Below are 17,914 nucleotides of genomic sequence, written 5' to 3' on the forward strand. Positions count from 1 at the left end.
GTCCTCAACCCAGGCTAGTCTCAAGGGGCTGGGAGAGCCAGCAGGACTCACCTGGGAGAGACAAAAATGGCAGGAGAACCTTTGACACAGCACCACCAGCCCCCTACCACACTGGCTGGGATGGCAACAGAGGCACCATGGCCCTCCTCCTCCAGCTCCCAAAGCCTCTTCAGGACCACCCCCCTGGTCCTAGAGTGTTCCCCCATGCACACCTCCCCCTCTTCTCTGATCCTCAGGGCCAAGCTTGCCTGGGGCTTAGCAAACCCTGCAAAAAGCAGCCCAGGAACCCCAAGTTACAACTCCTTGCCACCCCATTCCACACTGTAGCACACTCACTGTGGTCCAAGCTGGCGGCAGGACGGATCAAGACACGGAGAAACGCTGGTCTAGCTGGCATGGATAGGGCAGTGTCTCCAGCAGGGGCAAGGACCTACTAACATTGTACATGGCAGGGAGTTGCACCCAGAAGCAACCAGGGTGCCCTGTCCCTGCTCTGTCCCCCTCTGTGGGAGCTGGCTACCACAGGTGGCTGCAACACTGCACAAGTGTGGTGACCCCCCCCAACTTCAGAGAAAGGCAGGAAAGACACAGGCGGTAACGTTCATCCCTTTTATTATTAAACATCAGATGAAGAGGTCGCACACACACATACACGCACGCACGCAAGAAAAAAAAAAAAGGGAAGGAAAAAAAGAGAAAAACAGACTGGTTGAAGACCGCTATTTCGGTGGCGACACAGACCGAGTACAATTGGGTTCCTGGCCAGAGCGCGGACACAAGTCACTTGCCAAAAAATTAAACCAGACAGCAGATAACTAACGCGCGTTCCCCAACTACAAGTCACCATCCAGGCCGGCCCTGGCCCCCCCCAGCCCTCCCAACCTGCTGGCAAAGAAATGAACCAAAACTGAAGAGCCACTGGCCCGGGGCTGGAGTGTGGCCCCAGCGCCGGGTGAGCTGGGAAGGGCCGAGCCTTGGCTGCACCACGGAGCTGGAATGAGCTGGGAACGGTGCAGGAAGGTGACGCGGCTGCCCCTCCCTCCCCCGGAGCCGCAGCCCCTGTGCCCGCCCAGGCACTCACACCCTGCACCTGCCCTGCGATGGGCCAAGTCCTCCATCGCCAGCATCTGCGTGTGTCCGAGTGAGCATCGCCCCGAGTTCCTTCCTTTGCTGGGCTGCTGCTCCTCCATCCATCTGTCCGTCCGTCTGTCCCAGGGCTGTGAGTCGAGTAGATGTTCGCCTCCCCCCCACACCCTTCTTGCTGCTGACGATGCCATGGGAACCTGAGAAATGTTCGCGTGCCTCCTCCTCTTTTTGTCTGTGGTTTTGTGTGGGTTTTTTAAATAATAGTTTTAATAATAATAACAATAATAATAATAATAGCAATAATAAAAATAATCGCCCCAGCCCACAACAATTTCAAGTATCCCCCAAATAAAAGACAGAATTATAAATAATTATAACTTTACAATTTAATAATTGACACATATACTATAATATTTACAGTATCATAAATGCTTTTTTTTTGTGTTACTTTTAGTAAGCAATCCCTGAGAACAGTTACTTTTACTTGTTTTTATTGAAGTATCTTCACAAATAGAGGAGTTTGCATGTCTCGGGCGGGCGGGAGAAGCGCTCTGCAAAGCCATTGCTTTTGGTGACGCATGAGGTTCTAGTGTCGCAGGTTTCTTTGCTTGCTTTTTTTTCCTTTTTTTTTTTGTTTTGTTTCATTAAATTCCCCACATAATTGTAAAGATTTTTCACTTTGCAACCTTTGTATCCCTCTAGCGACCACATCCTTCAGGAAAGAGGTATTAGATTTCCAGGTTAGCTTTTGGTATTGGCAAGGGAGGGCAGGGGGCTGAGTAAACCATCCTTTTTCCCCGTGGTTGCCTTTTGGTTTGTGCCCAAGGAATCTCTGGATCCTCTCAGTGTGTAAAATGGTTAAATCCAAGAAAGAGTAACACTAAAAGGAAAAAAAAAAAAAAAAAAAAGAAAAGAAAACAAACAAAAAAAAAGAAACAGAAGACCAGAACAGAGCAGCCTCTGCCGATGGGGGGAAGCTGATCTCCACTTTCCTTCCTTCTTCTCTCCCTAGTCCCCGTGCTGCGGCCAGACCCTGCCAGTGAGCATGGCAGGAGCCGGGGCTCACCCAAACCGTTCTCGCACCAGCAGCATCAGTTTTTTCTTGCCTTTGTAGATTTGTTTAAGATTGTCAATGAATTGGGCGAACTGTATGTGCCCGTCCTGTGCCAGGAGGAAGGTCTCCCTGGCCTTGCTGAGGAACTCGATGAACTCCCCATAGTGCCGCGGGCTGATGTGGGTGAGCCGGGAGTGGGTGGTGTTGATGTAGGCGCTTATCGTGGCGTCCAGCAGCTGCCGCAGGGGGGCTTTGTCAGTGGACATCAGCTTCCCCGAGTTCCTGCGCCCAGGGATGCCGGCCAGCCCGGGCGCTGTCATGGTGCAGCGCCGAAGGATGTCCGAGAGCACCGTGGCACAGTGCACGCTCTTCACCACCAGCGGGATGATGGCCGCCAGCTCGTTTTTGCCCAGAGAGTGGCTCAAGGCGCAGGCCCAGAGCACATCATTGATGGCTGGGTGCGTGTCCTGGTTGTAGGCCAGGTTGAGATGTGTCATGGCCAAGGAGGCCAGTTTGAAGGCTCGCAGTGGGTAGCCCCGGTGCTCCATGTAGCGGGCGATGGTGAACAGCTGGGTGTAGGTCATGCCGGTGGAGGCGGCGTCAATGACGATCTGGTAGGCGGTCTCAAAGGCGATGTGGTCCTTCTCGCAGAGGGTCAGGGCAGACAGGGCGCAGTTCTGAGGGTCCTTCATAGCGCACTGCAGGGCCAGAGTGCGGGCACAGCTGGCCAGCTCTTCCCGCTGTGGGTAGTCCAGGCTCAGGCGCAGGATGGTGTTGTGGGACATCACTGTGGCCGCCACAATGCTGGTGGCTTCCGTGGGAGTGAACAGTGAGTACCAGCTCTGCAGGATGCTCACCAGGGCCCTCACTCCTGCAAGAAAAGACCAGGGTCAGAGCATATCCTTGAAACCTGACTGAGTTCATGGGGCACCTCTGCGACCCAGAGACAAGGCAAAAACAGCCCACAGCAGTGCTGAGCTGCTGCCTCTGCCCCAAGAGACAGGGCAGAGGGGGACAGGCAGAAGCCCACCCATACTGCCATGCTGCAGGGCACAGAGACCACCACTGGCCTAGGCCAGGTACAGGGAACCCATCCAAGTCTCAAAACCGGCCACTGCTGCAGTCCCAGCCCTGTCAACTGGTGCTCTGAGGTAAATTCAGTTACCCAAAAAGAAATGAAAGACTCAGGGGAACTCAGATGCTCAGGGCTAGGCATGACCCAAGGATCTCCATGCCCAGCCCTGCTCCCACTGCACGCAGGCCAGATCCCCCAGCGCACATGGAACTCACCCACTTCAGTAGCGCACGTCACCAGCCACCTCACCATCTCCCGCCGCCGCCAGTTGAGCGTGGACAGCGTCATGCGCATCACCTGCGAGGCAAACCTGGGGTGACTGGCTGCCCTGCAGGGCTCTAGTGAGGCCACCCAACAGAGCAGTGCTCCCCAAAAATCCCTCTGGTTCAACTGGCTACCAACTACCTGGCACTGCCTCACCTCCACCCAAACCACAGTGAGCACAGGGGTTTCCCAGGGCTAGGTCCCCTGCTCAGGACCATGCAGGGATCAATTTACTCCATCCACAGGGGACACCCTGCTTGGTGGAAGACCATAACCAGCACAGCTGCCACAGCAAAAGGGGCTGAAGGGCCACAGCATCCCCAGCATCATCCTGTACCTGGAGCCCCAGTTCCAGCGCCACATTGAGCAGGGTCGTGTCAGAGTTGCTGTCTGCTGGCGTAGCAATCTTGAATGCATCCTGAGCCAGCTTGAAGATCAAGGAGGAGGAGTGGATGTTTTTCTGGATGGCCTCCAGCACCGTGCGTAGGCGCAGCATGTCCCCTGGGAGCAAGCAAGAACGGTCAGATGGCTCAGGCACCCTCCAACTTGCCCTGGAGGCCCATGTCTTGCCTGCACCACAGCCAGCCCTCTGGACACACACACAGAGGGACACACAGTGATGCTGGATCAGGCCCTGCAGTCCAACAGTCTAAAATGGAGCACCCTCCCCAGGAAGTGATACAGCAAGCGTCCTCACTCAAGTTCATCCTCTCACATAGAGGACAAACAAACCTGAGTGATCCCAGACACGTCCTGTCTTTAGCAGACATCTCCAGGCACCTGGACGTTCCACCCTGGCTTCAAGTTTGACAGCTGTACAGCAGCTTCTTCCCAGAAAAGGAGGGGTTTGGGGAGATGCCTAGCATTGAATGGCTGCAAAAACATCAGTCTTCATCCAGGAACATTAGGAAGAAGAGGAAAAGCTGTTTGCTGCACACACACTGTCTTGCCCAGCAATTTCCCTCTGCAAGGCTGGGCTGAGGTTACCCAGACTTGCTGCACCTTGGTCCTTGATGTCCCAGGTCAGGCACACAGCACTCACAACTGAGACAGGCTGAGCTATCCCCAAAGAAGGGAGTTCATGACACAATACCCAATGGTGCTGCAGTACTTCTGCTACAGGAGGTTGTGGGTGCTAGGATATATGATGGCACCAGGAGATGGGGCAGGATCTTGGAAGAGGGACACACCAAGGCATATTAATATCATGATCTGCACCTATCCTCCTATCAGTGCCTGTGGGATGCAGAGTGGGGAGTGGGACCTTTGGGATATGTGCACACCAGAGGTGCTAACATGCCACATTAGGTTCCAGCTTCATTTCTACTCCTACTCATAGACTTAGCAGATGAACCTCATGCAAAGACAACCAAATCATGCACAGCAGTGTGAAAAACCCAGTGCTGCACCTGGACACACGGAGACATCTCGGGTGACTCATAGCTAAAGATATCACCTGCCACCCACCACAGCCACTTGCACTGCCACCAAAATCCAAGCCTCCCTAAAATGGCTCGTAGGGGCGTGGGCAAGAGAGGCTGCAGGATCACACTGGGACATGCTGCAGCAGGGGAACACCTGAGGAAGGGGACAGTTGGAAAAACAAATGCAATCCAACAGCCCTACATCCCCAACATAAAAACCTCATCCCATTAGGCACTGGGAGAAAAATACCTGAAGGATAAGCCAAGTACCAGCTCTTCATCTGAGCACTGCAAATCGGGCAGAACACCATCAGCCCTGGTAAAGCAGCCTAGAGGAGGAGGCTGGAAGGAGAGAAGAGGCTGCCAAGGCAGCAAGGTTGGAGCTTTCTGACAGCTCATTTCCCTTCCCTCTCACTAAGAAAAAAAAACATTCCCTGTCAGGCTGGCAGCACCAGGACATCAGAGGGCAGTGGTAACTGCTTGGCTCACTGACCCTCATGGGACACAAGACTCTTGCCACCCTGATGGGGTTGGTTTCTGGTCAGGAGGATGTCTAATGAAAAGCCTGTGCTCTCCTCCGTAACAGTGCCTGGGCAGAAACTGAAGAGGCCCAAGAGACCAGTGAGGTGTTTCATGAGCCCCTTGCAGCTGGGACCAAAGTGTCCTACTCAGCACTGCTGATTACATGTCCAGCAAAAGCCACTTTTGCTTTGGTGCACAGGGAGCCCTTCTCTCTCCCACAGCCTGTGCAGGATCATCACCACAGGGTGGAAGAGACAAACCAGACGTGAAAGGATAAACAGCTTCAAACTAAACCATGGCATGACCTCATGGCATGCCTGGCAGGGACTGCTGGCCTGGCAGCTGGCTGTGCTGCTGAGCAGGCATGGTCCTGCATCACATGGGGCACTACCCAGGACCTGCAGCACCATGGCTTCAAGGCCTGCCTGCACCTCATTGGAAATTCCCATCCTGCCCTGCTGGACCACAAGCCCTTTGGGACAAGAACCCAGAAAGCCCAGATTCTCAAGGCCAGCTCATCATGCCCTGCCCACAGCAGGTTGCTAGTGGGGCACCACTGGGGCCAGTGCCAGCAGAAACAACAGCTCCCTCCTCTCTCCAGGCAAAACTCTTCCATGCTCTTGTGCACCATCATCCCACCAACCCTGTCCCAAACTCCCTGCCACCAACCTTTGGCTGCCGTGAGCATGGTGGAGGCGAGCTCGCACTGCTGTGACTCCAGGTGCCCCAGGGTGAACCAGCGCGGGTACCTGCTGGGCACCACCGACACCAGGTGGTGAGGGTGGGTCACGTCGCCGGATGGGGCCGTGGTCTCCAGGACAGGCAACCTGAAGGGCAAGCAGGAGGAGGTACCATGAGAGCCCAGCCCAGCCCCAGCCTCACCTCCTGTCCCTGAGGTGCTGCCAAGGCGAGGCAGGGGCTGCCTGGAGGCAGCTGCCTGCAGCAATGCCTTTGAACACATCCTGCTGCCGTGCACGTGTGCGGCTCCCCGGGCTGCGTGCTCAGCACATGGGCACGGGGATCAATCTGAGACTGACTTGAAAGGGGGGAGAAAGATCCACGGAGTGATTTATAAACTTGTAAGGAAAAGCACAGACCTCAGAGAAAAATAAAAAGGAAGAAAAAGAAGTAAAATCCCTCCTCCCCTCCTGCTCCTTTCATGTCAAAGCACCCGGCAGAACTCCTGACTGTATCATCTGGTTCTTCTTAAAATGCTTGGTTATGATCAGAAGCAGCAGCACATTTCTCCAGGGCCTCTGCAGCCAGGTTAGGTTGCCTATTTTTGTGGGCACATCCAAAAGCCTGGAAAACCTGGGGGAGAAGCAACCCTGAAGAAAGGGAGCAGGATTCTCAAGTCACCAGCCATGGTGACAAATGCTAAACCCCTGAGTTGGTGCTGGTGTTGCTAACTTGACAGCTAGTTATGCAGAAGGGAAACTGCAGCCTGGACATGAAGAGCATCCAAATGTCTCTGCTATCCTCACTCGCAGGCTTGAGATAACCACAAGGCAGCAGAAGCCCAACTTTTCCAGCCCTGGACACAGATACCCCAAGACAGGGAGTCCTAGCTGGGAGCAGGGGATGGGCATTAACAGATGGCATAGCTGGGGCCCTCAGTCCTGTTCAACAGCCAGAGGTCTCAGGTTTGCCAGGACATGGTGCTTCTACACAACACAGAGGCCCCTGGCTGCTTATTAGGACTGGTTGTCCTCCTGAGCAGCTCTTTCCAGAATACGGGGATTTCAAACTTCCCCCCAGTGCTGGAGAGAGATGACCCATTCCATTTCACTGAGGAAATGCTGAAAAAAGGCAATGCTCTGTGCCAGGACTTATAACAGTGGTAGAAGGAGAGAGCACTGGGATGTTCTGGAGTTGACAGTGCTCCAAGCATTGACTTGTTTAGGAAATTCCAGCTTTTTCAAGACCCACCCAGTCCCTGCCAAAACAATACACAGGGTGATGTTTGAAGTGTGTCATGGACTGGGGAAGGAGATAGGGCAGCTCTCAGCATCAGCTGTTTCCCCAGTCCCCGAGACAGAGATGGGTTTTAATGGAGAACAGGGTGGAACTGTGCTCTCCACCTGGCTCTGTGACACCCTGGAGCCCAGGGCAAACCATCCACCCATCTGTGCCAGGATAACAGCCCTTGTTGCAGGCAGGGAAGGCTGCAGGGTGCCCGAGGCCTGGCAGACAGAAGGCAGATGACAGTCCTGTGTGTGCCTGGGACCTGCTCTGGCAGAGGATGCCCCTGTCACAGGGGCAGGCAGGCCCAGCCTGCAGCGAGTGGCTGGGTGGAGGGCTGGGCCAGCAGACATTATTGGACCCATAAAAATCTGTACAAATGGAATTTATAAACCAGGAATCACCCAAATGGAGAGCAGGAACCTCTCTGCACTGCTGCTGTGCCCAGTAGTCCTACACACTGCAAAAGATCCCATGGACAGCAAGCCTGTCTCCACTCCCATCCCTGCTCTAAAGTTGCAAAGCATCCCAGCTTCCCAACAAGCACAGGAGAGAGGCAAAAAGGGGAGCAGAGACAGAATTAAACATGCACCAACCTCATGGCCCGCAAAGCCAGCTTGTATGCCAGGTCAGCATCATGGGGCAGCAGGGCAGAGAACAGGTATTTGGCAAAGGTGTGCATGGGGACGCTCTCCCGGTGGATGACTTCTCCCAAGCCGCTGAAGGGACCACCTAGGCAGAAGCAGAGCCCATCAGCCATAATTAGCCCAGCAGGATCTGTGGCTGGGGTCTGCACCACCCCAAAGCTCTGAGGATCTGCTGTTCAGCTCCCTGGAGTGTTACTCAAGTTGGATCCAGGGAAGCTCTTTCCTTTTCTAAAAGAAAATAAGAAACTAAAGCCATGTGCTCAGTACCCTTCTCCATATTGCCTCTGACTTGGTCTTTTTCTAGGGATGCCAACAAACCCTTGCTTTTCCAGGTGATGGGGCAGAGCAGCCATCCTACAGGCTCTGCACCACATCCAGAAAGGAAGAATCAGGATGTGCATAAATTTTGAAAAGGGCACCTCAGAGACGTTACCAACACTTGGCTAAGACACAAAAGTCAGCTAGATGAGCCAAGGCCCCACCTTCCAGCAGCAAGATGCACTGCTTCCTCAGGGTCTGCACCAGCACTGGGTCCAGCTCCAGGTCCTGCAGGCGGGCAATGATCTGCTCCTCATTGCGGCACACCTTGTCCTGGGCATAGAGACCTTCGGGCATCACTCTCTGCTGACCCATCCCCATCAGGGCCACCTCTAAGGCCAGGGACAGGTAGGACTCGTCACCGTCCTGGCTGCCGGTCACAACGGGCACGTGTTGATACACTGGTGGTTTGGAGTCCCCAGCGTCTGAAAGCAGGGAGAGGAGATGCAGTGGGGTTAGAAGAGTGATCCCAGAGAGCAGAAGCATTGCAGAGAAAAATCTCTCACTTCAGAAGCAAGACCCACACTTCCCTTCCTGCCTGCTTTCAGTTACCCAGAAACAACAGATGAAAACTCCCTGAAGGAGATGTGGGCTTCATCCTCCCTTCCTGCTCTCACAAGGAGATGCAGGAGACCCAAGACATGTGCAACAGGGTGCACAGCTGACACCAGAGCCTTCCCTTGGACCTGCTCTGCTCTGGCTGCAAACCCTGGGGCTGAGAAAACTCTATTTCTCTCTACTCACTACCTTCCTTCTCTACAGCTCTGCCCTGGTGCTCCTGCCAAGGTGGAGAGGGAGCACTCAGAGTCCAGATGTCCAGAGCCCCAGATCTGCACCCACCTCAGCCACAGACACCAGGAAGGGATCCAGGAGGAACACTTGGTACCTGAAATTTCAAGGCAATTTTCCTCTTCTAATCTACAAGCTTCAGTCAGGGTGAGAAAGAGGCAGCCGATGGGGTTCAGAGGGTGGCCTACCCAGCCCTCCAGGTTGGTGATGGTTGTTGCTCCTCTCTGCAACAGTTCTGGATAAAATAGAACAGAATAATGGTAAAAGTAAGCAATTTAAAGGCAAGTTCTGCACCCAGAGAGGCTTCTGAGACCAGAGGACTTTTCTTATCCCACAAATTGCATCACAGAAACCTCTAGGGCCAACTCTGGTGTGGTAGTTCATGAGGGCAAGGAGAAGCCACTCTGCACAGACAACTGAGGGAGCAGGCACAGACACAAAAGAGGTGTCCCTAAGGCCACATAAGATGCAGCAACTCATTCTCAGTTCCAAGGGGACATGAGGGTCTGCAGAGTCCCAAATAAAAGGTCTATAATGCCAGACCTGCAGCTCATGGACTGATTCGCAATGGCAGCCTGAATGTTCTGGAAACACAAGCAGAAATCTCTCCTGAGATGACCAAGACTTCCAGTGATTCTTAAAATTTCATCTTTTGGTGATCTCAAGCTGGCTGAGCTGGCAAGGACCAGGAGTCGCTGACCTTCAGCAGCACTGCAGTAACTGACCCCGGCTCCCTGCCAACTGCAACTGCAAAAGGAGGAACACTGGGCTTGTCTCCTGGTACACTGACTCAGGAAATGCAAGGTGGAAGTAGCACACACAGCCAGTTACTGCTGCTCTGCAGTCAGGCAGCTCCTCTTTAACGCAGGCAGCTCTTGCCTGGGCAACCCTCACAGGCAACCAGACACAGCAACAGTGGGTATAAGAACATCCCCACTGCAGCAGCCTGAAGACAGCATGTGGGCAGCTCTGTCCTTAGTATATGGATATCAACTCAGCTTGGCTCAAGCAACTCAGTCTGTCTTCCTAGGACATAAGCAGTCCCCTGCAGTGCTGCCCATCTCTGCCACTCTGAATGGGGCAGCACAATTCTGTTATACAATCACTAGGCTGGAAGAGACCTTCAAGATCACTGTGTCTAACCCATGCCCTAACACCTCAACTAAACCGTGGCACTAAGTGCCACACCCAGTCTTCTCCTTAACACATCCAGGGATGGTGACTCCATCACCTCCCCGGGCAGGCCATTCCAGAACTTTATCACCCTTTCATAAAAAACTATATGAAAGTTTAATAATACCCTAATACCCAACCTGTATTTCCCTTGATGCAGCTTGAGACTGTGACCTCTGGTTCTGTCAGTGCTGCCTGGAGAAAGAGAACAACCCCACCTGAGCACAGCCACCTTTCAGGGAGTTGTAGAGAGTGATAAGGTCAGCCCTGAGTCTCCTTTTCTCCAGGCTAAACACCCCCAGATCCCTCAATTGTTCCTCACAGGGTTTGTGTTCCCAGCCCCCCTCCAGCCTCGTGGCCTCCTCTGGACACACTCAAGGGTCCCAACGTCCTTCCCAAACTGAGGGGCCAGGACTGGACACAGCACTCAAGGTGTGGCCTCACCAGTGCCAAGTACAGGGGCAGAATGACCTCCCTGCTCCTGCTGGCCACACTATCCCTGATCCAGACCAGGAGCCCTTGGCCTTCCTGGCCACCAGGACACACTGCTGGCTCACGGTCAGTCAGCTGCTGACCAGCACCCCCAGGTTCCTTTCTGCCTGGGCACAGTCCAGCCACACCATCCCCAGCCTATAATGCTGCAGGGGGTTATTGTGGCCAAAATGCAGCACTTGGCACTTGGACTTATTAAACTTTATCTTATTGGACTCTACCCATCCATCAAACCATTCCAGGTCTCTCTGCAGAGCCCTCCTACCTTCCAATACATTGACACACACTCCCAGCTTAGTGTCATCTGCAAATCTACTAATGAAAGACTCAATCCCCTCATCCATGTCATCAATAAAAATATTGAACAGAACTGGCCCCAGCACAGATCCCTGAGGGACACTACTGGTGCCTGGCTGGCAGCTGGATGCAGCACCCTCACCAGCACTCTCTGGGCCTGGCCATCCAGCCAGGTCCTAACCCAGCACAGAGTGCTCCTGTCCCAGCTGTGGGCTGCAGCTTTTCCAGGAGAGTGCTGTGGGAGACAGTGCCAAAGGCCTTGCTGAAGTACAGGTACAGAACATCCACCAGGAGGGTCACCTGGTCATGAAAGGAGACCAGGTTGGTCAAACACAACCTACCCCTCCTAAACCCCTGCTGGGTGACTCTGATACCCTGGCCATCCTGTGAGTGCTGTGTGATGACACTCAATATAAACCTTATCAGGTACTGAGGTCAGGCTAACTGGCCTGTAATTACCAGGATCCTCCTTCCTACCCTTTTTGTGAATGGGTGTCACACTGGCCAGCTTCCAGACATTTGGAACCTCACCAGTGAGAGAGGACTGTTGGTAAATGACAGAGAGTGGCTTCACAAGCTCATCTGCCAGCTCCCTCATCACCCTGGGGTGGATCCTCTCTGGTCTCATAGATTTATGAACATCCAAGCAGGTCAGCAGTTCTCTGACTCCCTCTTCCTGGATACCAGGGGGCCCATTCTGCTCCCTTGACACCATCTACCAGCCCAGGAGGACAGCTGTCCTGAGGACAAGCCATCTTCCCACTAAAGACTGAGGCAAAGAAGGTGTTAAGCATTTCCACCTTCTCCTCATCTGCAGTTACTGAGTTCCCTCCCACATCCAGTACAGAACAAAGGTTGGTCTTACCCTTCTTTTTGGTGTCAGTGTATTTGTAAAAACATTTTTAATTATCCTTTACAAAAGTTGCCAAATTAAGTTCGAACTGAGCTTTGACATGTCAAGTTTTTTTCCAACATACCCTAGCAACCCCCTTAAATACTTCGTGAGACACCTGACCCTCCTTCCAATGATGATACATCCTCGTTTTATTCCTAAGTTCCCTCAGAACATCGTTGCACATCCAGGCTGGATATTTGGAAAAAAGACATTTCCAAGAGAGATACCCCAGCCAAACGTCACAAGGCACTTGTCACATAGCTCTACTCATACCTTTCTTCTGATGCTTGTATATTTCCAGCTGCCTTTGCTGCTGCAGTCGCAGGGTGTTGATGATGGCAACAGTGAGTCGGAGAGCCTCTCTGGGGTAGCCGTGGGAGCGCAGCGCATCCACCCGAGCGCAGGCCGTGGGCACGTGCTCTGCAAGGCAAGGAACAGGGCACGGCTGAACCACAGGCATTGACAGGATGGCTCTCATAGGCCACCCTCTACTCATGTTCCCCAGAACAGGGCATGGCTGAACCACAGGCATTGACAGGATGGCATTCATGGGCCACCCTCTACTCATGTTCCCCAGAACAGGGCACGGCTGAACCACAGGCATTGACAGGACGGCACTCATGGGCCTCCTTCTACTCATGTGCCCCAGGAACAGGGCACGGCTGAACCACAGGCATTGACAGGATGGCATTCATGGGCCTCCTTCTACTCATGTTCCCCAGAACAGGGCATGGCTGAACCACAGGCATTGACAGGATGGCATTCATGGGCCTCCTTCTACTCATGTTCCCCAGAACAGGGCATGGCTGAACCACAGGCATTGACAGGATGGCATTCATGGGCCTCCTTCTACTCATGTTCCCCAGGAACAGGGGCACAGCTGAACCACAGGAGCACAGGCATTGACAGGACGGCACTCATGGGCCACCCTCTACTCATGTTCCCCACACCTGAGCTAAACTCTTGCTTCCTGTCTTGAATTCATCCCTTTCTCCCTGCTCCTGGAAAGGATGCCTACCAGGAATACTAACGGGACTCCTGCCACTTTCAACCCACAGCAGCCACGTCAGTACCTAAATCCCCACCTCCACAAAGCTTATCTAATGGCAGCATTTCCAACACACCATTGCTGCAGTACCACAGCTCCAACGCTGCCTGTTACAGCCCTGCCACTCATTTCTCCTAAAACCTGCATGGCTTATCTCGATTTCTCTCACTGCTCTCAGGGCACAGGGTGAGGCTGGGCATCCAGCACTGTGCTGGGGGCACTGGCAGACGTGGGGTGATGCTTAGAAGTGACTCCCTGACACCTCCATGGATTGAGCTCTGCAGACATCCTGTCTCCTCTGCAGTTCTCCTACCTGGTGTTTTATTATTAGGAACAGTTGCACTAAACCCCCTCCCAAGACTCACAGTTGCTTAGGAATTCATCTGCTCCCGCTGCTTATTGCTCACCTGAAATCACAAGCAACTGTGGAGAGGATTATGACTGAGTGAGAAATTAGCAGGAGCAGATGACATGACATGCTGCATAACAAGCAGCAAAAATCCCATTTTCTTTCAAAATGTCCTACCAAGGGGAGAAAAAAACCCAGGCAAACACAGATGATCTGAAGTTATCGTAGAGGGATAATTTCTATTCCTGGAAGACTTCAGAAAGCTCTGGAAATGCAGACAACCACCTCCACAAATGGGGTATCCATATCCCAAAGGTCACCCACCACAAGGAATACATGAGGAAGAGATTTCAGAACAAACACATCTGTAAAAGAGCTTCTTATTGCTCCCTCTATTCATTTGCTAAATGGATGAAATATTCATCTTCTCACTGAATTCATCACTGGAAGTTGCTGACAAATCACCCTCCTCTCCCAGCACTGAGTCCCTGAAGAGGTGCCAAGAAAGCAAAAGCGCAAAATCCAAAAATCAAGGCAAATGCATCAGAAAAATAGCATGCACCAACCAGCTGGGGAAAAGGGCTCACCAGAACCCAGACTAGGCTCAGGAGAGGGGAGCTGTGGCCACCACATCCCTTCTAGATGGAGTCCATGGATGCACTAACCCAGCACTGCTGCCTGTGGCTGTGTGGGACGGGGATCTCCTGCCTGCAGCTGCCCAGAACTCTTCCCAGAGCAGAAATATCCTCTCCTGTTCCAGCTAAGGTGTACCAACAGCCTAGATTTGAGCCCTTCCTATCTCCTGGCATTAACAGCAACCTAGTGCCTGTTACTCCAGAAACTACATCTCTAGACAACTTTAAATATTCTCTTTCCTTGTGGCAGACCCCAGCTTCTGGAGTGGACAACAGTGCAATGGTGGGCTCTGACCTGTTTTGTGTTCATATACTCAACTCTTGGACTGCAGGGAATAAGTAATTCCCCCTTCCTGAAGGTGGGTGGGGACTTGTGTCTTCCATTTTGGGGTCTGTCTTAGGGCTGACAGCCACATCAGGTTCCCCCCCAAGCCCTTCATGTCACTCATTCTCATCCCAGGCAAGTAACTGTTGAGGGTCCACAGATCTGCCTGGGGTGATGACTTTGCAGGAGAGAAGAATTTGTATGGCTTGAGGTACTTGGGCTAAAAGCCTACAACACAGGAGGCCTCTGGGCTTGCCTGGCCCAGTACACCTTAAGCTCCCATGAGGCTTAATTGTACTGACGCCTAGTTGCCTTTAAGAGAAGATTAACAAGAAGGGGAGAGGAGGAAACAGAAAATCTGCAGGATACAGCTGTGCTTTTGCAGTCAATTTTCAAGAGACTTTAAGTGTCCAGACCCTCTGTACTGGAAACAGTGAGAGGTTGCTCTGGGGACAGCTAAACACTGGCAGGATAAAAAGGGACATGATGAGCTTGGTCCAAACTGCCCGAGAGAAGGCCAGACTGTAAATATGTGGAGATTGCTCTAAGGATTGTGGCTGGGGCGTGGGTGGGCACTGAATTCTTCTGCTCCCCCCACTCCTCAGGCTAAGGGCCAGGGCAGCAATTTCAGTCTAAGATGCAGGAATTGCAAGGAGCCAGGGCAGCCTCAGGTGACTCCTCTCCACTAGAAACCCAACCCACACAGGCCATGAGAGGGGCTGCTGCTTTGGATGCTCACCCAGCCACAGGGGCTGTCCCTGGGAGTTGAAGAGGAGGCTCTCCCCCTCCCGCTGGTAGGAGGGGGACACGTAGAAGTCGCTGCTGATGATGCGCTGCAGGTGGCTGTCCTGCCAGTGCAGGTCACAGCCCTCGATGGCCCGCGTGAACACCGTCCGTCTGGGCCTGGCCAGGGAGTCTGCAAAGGGAAAAACATCAGTGCCCTGCTGGGGCAGGGGCAGCCTGCTCCTCCTCCCAGACACGACCTCCCTGGGCACAGCTCTGCCTTTACAATGACAGCAAAACCTGGTCTCACCCCAGTAGTTTCTGGGAGGGACATGGGCTCTGGCTTTGGATACTTCTGCTGACTAATGTCTCCTCAGACAGCATTGCTAAGTCATTTGCTAGAATAGCTGACTTGGTCAGAGAGGTGAGAAAAGAGGCAGGCACCACCCACCCATTTGCTCTGTGACCACAATCCACTGTCACACACCAGGCTGATGCCTTGAAACCTGGTAGTGTGCTCCCTCCCCTGTGACACTGAGCATGCAGGCAGCTGCCCCTGGGTCAGGACTGGGCTTCCTCAGCATTACTGCCCTGCAAGCACCATGAGCTCTCCTCCTCTGCTCCAACACAGTCTCAGCTGCACTGAACTGCAGCTTCTTAGATTAGCAGCACATGAAGCCACGAAGGGAACCACACGAGTGTGTCTCAGCTGCCTCCCAGTGACTGGGGGAACCCACCACCCCCAGCAGCCTCTGTGGGCCATGTGAGAGGGCTGGAACGGAGGAGACAGCATCATCTGAAACCCCACTGCTGCCCTGCACCGGATATCTGCTCCTCTTCAGAGCTGCTCTGTAACTTCACGGGCCTTTCTGAAACTACCAAATGCTAGATTAGCATTTTACCCCATCCAGACCAATCAAGACAAATGGTTTGATATGAGGAAAAAACCTGTCTGGAGCAATCCCACTATCACTCCAGCCACACTGGATCATGAAGGCCAAACACAGCTGGCAGGCTGCAAAATGGGAAGCCCCAAAGGGGGTGCAACGTTCCATGTTAGGTCCTGCAACCCACAAGAGCAAGAGGGGCTGAGCTAAAGGCATTCAAGGGTGGAAAACAAAAGGCACTGTTCAAAGCTGATCCAGGGAGGCTGGGTAAACATGCTCCGGAAACGATGGCAACAAGCAATTAGCCGGAATGCTGCAGGCACCCTGAGGTGGAGAGAAATTAAACAGGTGTTTGTATGTTGAGAACCAAGGCTGCTCACTTTACCAGGAAGGATTTCAAGAATCAGCTGTTCTTCAGTAATAAAAGAGGCTGTCAACAATCTGGAGCAGTATTTGCATATGCACAAACATGAACCCCAGGACACCTCCAGGATCTGGGCTGCTTTCAGTCCCCTTCTTGGAGAGGCAGGAGCACAGGGACAAGAGAAAGAGACATCCCTGGCATGTGCTTTGGGAACTCCCTGAAGGTCTAAAACAAATGACCTGTTCAGCCCTAGCAACCTTCCCCAAATGCCAGAGCAAATCCTTGGGAGAGCTGGGAACATCGGGGGGCAGTCCTGGGACTGATGCAGGACATGGAGCAAGGCCAGGTTAAATTAAGCTGCTCCCTGAGGAAGAGCATAGGGAGGTCGGGCATGTGGTCCTGGCCATGGCTGGCATGGTTGGCAGGACAGCCACGCTGCCAAACTGCTGCTGCAGGACCAACCCCACCCTGAATAATGAAGTTTCCCCTGTGGCATGGCTGCTGTCCCCCTCTCCTCCACCCACTTTGGCCACACATAATACACCGAAGAGCAATCCAGTGCAGCAGACAGAGGCATGTGAAGAGCAATAACTTTCAATTAAAGTCTACTTCAGGCAAAAGGAAGGAGAAAGAGTGCTTAAACTTAAAAGGATCAAATGCTTTGTCAGCGGTTGAGAAACTATTTTAGCACTAAGGAACAACCCCTTAACTACATGGCTCTGTCTGTGCTCTGCACTTGAACTGCGTTAACATTCCTAGCTAATGACTTCCCTAGCACCTGAATCACAGCCTTTAAGTGAGGCTTAAGGGCAGGGAAATGGGCTCTGCACCATCTCCAGCTCCTCACTCTCACATTACAGCCAGGACTCCTGAGCTCAGCTCTGCTCTGTGGCAAGCAGCACTGTTTTCCTGTATTACCCCATGCCCAAACCCGCACTAAACTCCCCCAAAGTCAAACTGCTTTAGAACAGTCCCTAAACTCAAAACACGGGCAACTTTACCCTGTAGCAAAGAAGCAAACATTTATATATAAACCAGAGGCTGTGAAGACAAATATTTTGTACTCCTACGACTTGCAGAAACATAACCAGCAGCTGAAGCGAGTTCTCTCAGCTTTGGGCTGAGTTCTGACCTGGACCCAACCCCTGTGGCTGTCAGCTGGATTTCCACTCCCTGCCCAGACTCACCTTGGCTGTGACCGGAGCTCTGCGTAAGCGCGTTAGTGATGTTGGGAAGCTCGTTACCATAATTGCCATCTTCCAGGGGACAGACGTCCATCTCACCCCACTTGCGCAGCTGCCGGAGCCAGCAGGATTTCTCTTCCAGCTTGCAGTGTGGGTTTAACACCACACACACCCACAGGGCCCCTAAACAAAGCCAAGAAATCACGGAGGTGCCACCGCCATGCGTGCGGGGCAAAGCTCTCCGGCCGCCCCGAGAGCCTGCGAGGTTCCATCGAGGTTTGTAAACTCATTTCAGCATAATGCAGAGACCCAGGAGGGGGATTTACACAGCTTCTAAATAAGGAGGAAATTAACTCTATCCCAGCTGAAACCAGGACAAAGTAAAACTCCTTCGTAATGAA

The 17,914-nt window shown here is 53.0% G+C and overlaps 1 protein-coding gene across 1 annotated transcript in view; it reads right to left on the bottom strand.

Annotated features, from left to right (window-relative positions):
- Window positions 1-595: 595 nt before the first annotated feature.
- The window catches only part of ZSWIM5 (zinc finger SWIM-type containing 5), a 97,592-nt gene continuing 80,273 nt past the window's right edge, over window positions 596-17,914 (bottom strand). The window contains exons 5-14 of the mRNA XM_063165982.1: window positions 17,517-17,696; window positions 15,095-15,271; window positions 12,272-12,418; window positions 9,239-9,376; window positions 8,517-8,777; window positions 7,984-8,119; window positions 6,095-6,252; window positions 3,817-3,980; window positions 3,431-3,512; window positions 596-3,011 (exon numbers count right to left, since the gene is read on the bottom strand). Of these exons, the coding sequence (XP_063022052.1) occupies window positions 2,149-3,011; window positions 3,431-3,512; window positions 3,817-3,980; window positions 6,095-6,252; window positions 7,984-8,119; window positions 8,517-8,777; window positions 9,239-9,376; window positions 12,272-12,418; window positions 15,095-15,271; window positions 17,517-17,696 (2,306 nt within the window). The 3' untranslated portion in view covers window positions 596-2,148. The remainder of the gene's footprint in view (window positions 3,012-3,430; window positions 3,513-3,816; window positions 3,981-6,094; window positions 6,253-7,983; window positions 8,120-8,516; window positions 8,778-9,238; window positions 9,377-12,271; window positions 12,419-15,094; window positions 15,272-17,516; window positions 17,697-17,914) is intronic.

This window comes from Melospiza melodia, chromosome 11 (genome assembly GCF_035770615.1).
Source record: "Melospiza melodia melodia isolate bMelMel2 chromosome 11, bMelMel2.pri, whole genome shotgun sequence".
Taxonomy (NCBI): Eukaryota; Metazoa; Chordata; class Aves; order Passeriformes; family Passerellidae; genus Melospiza; species Melospiza melodia.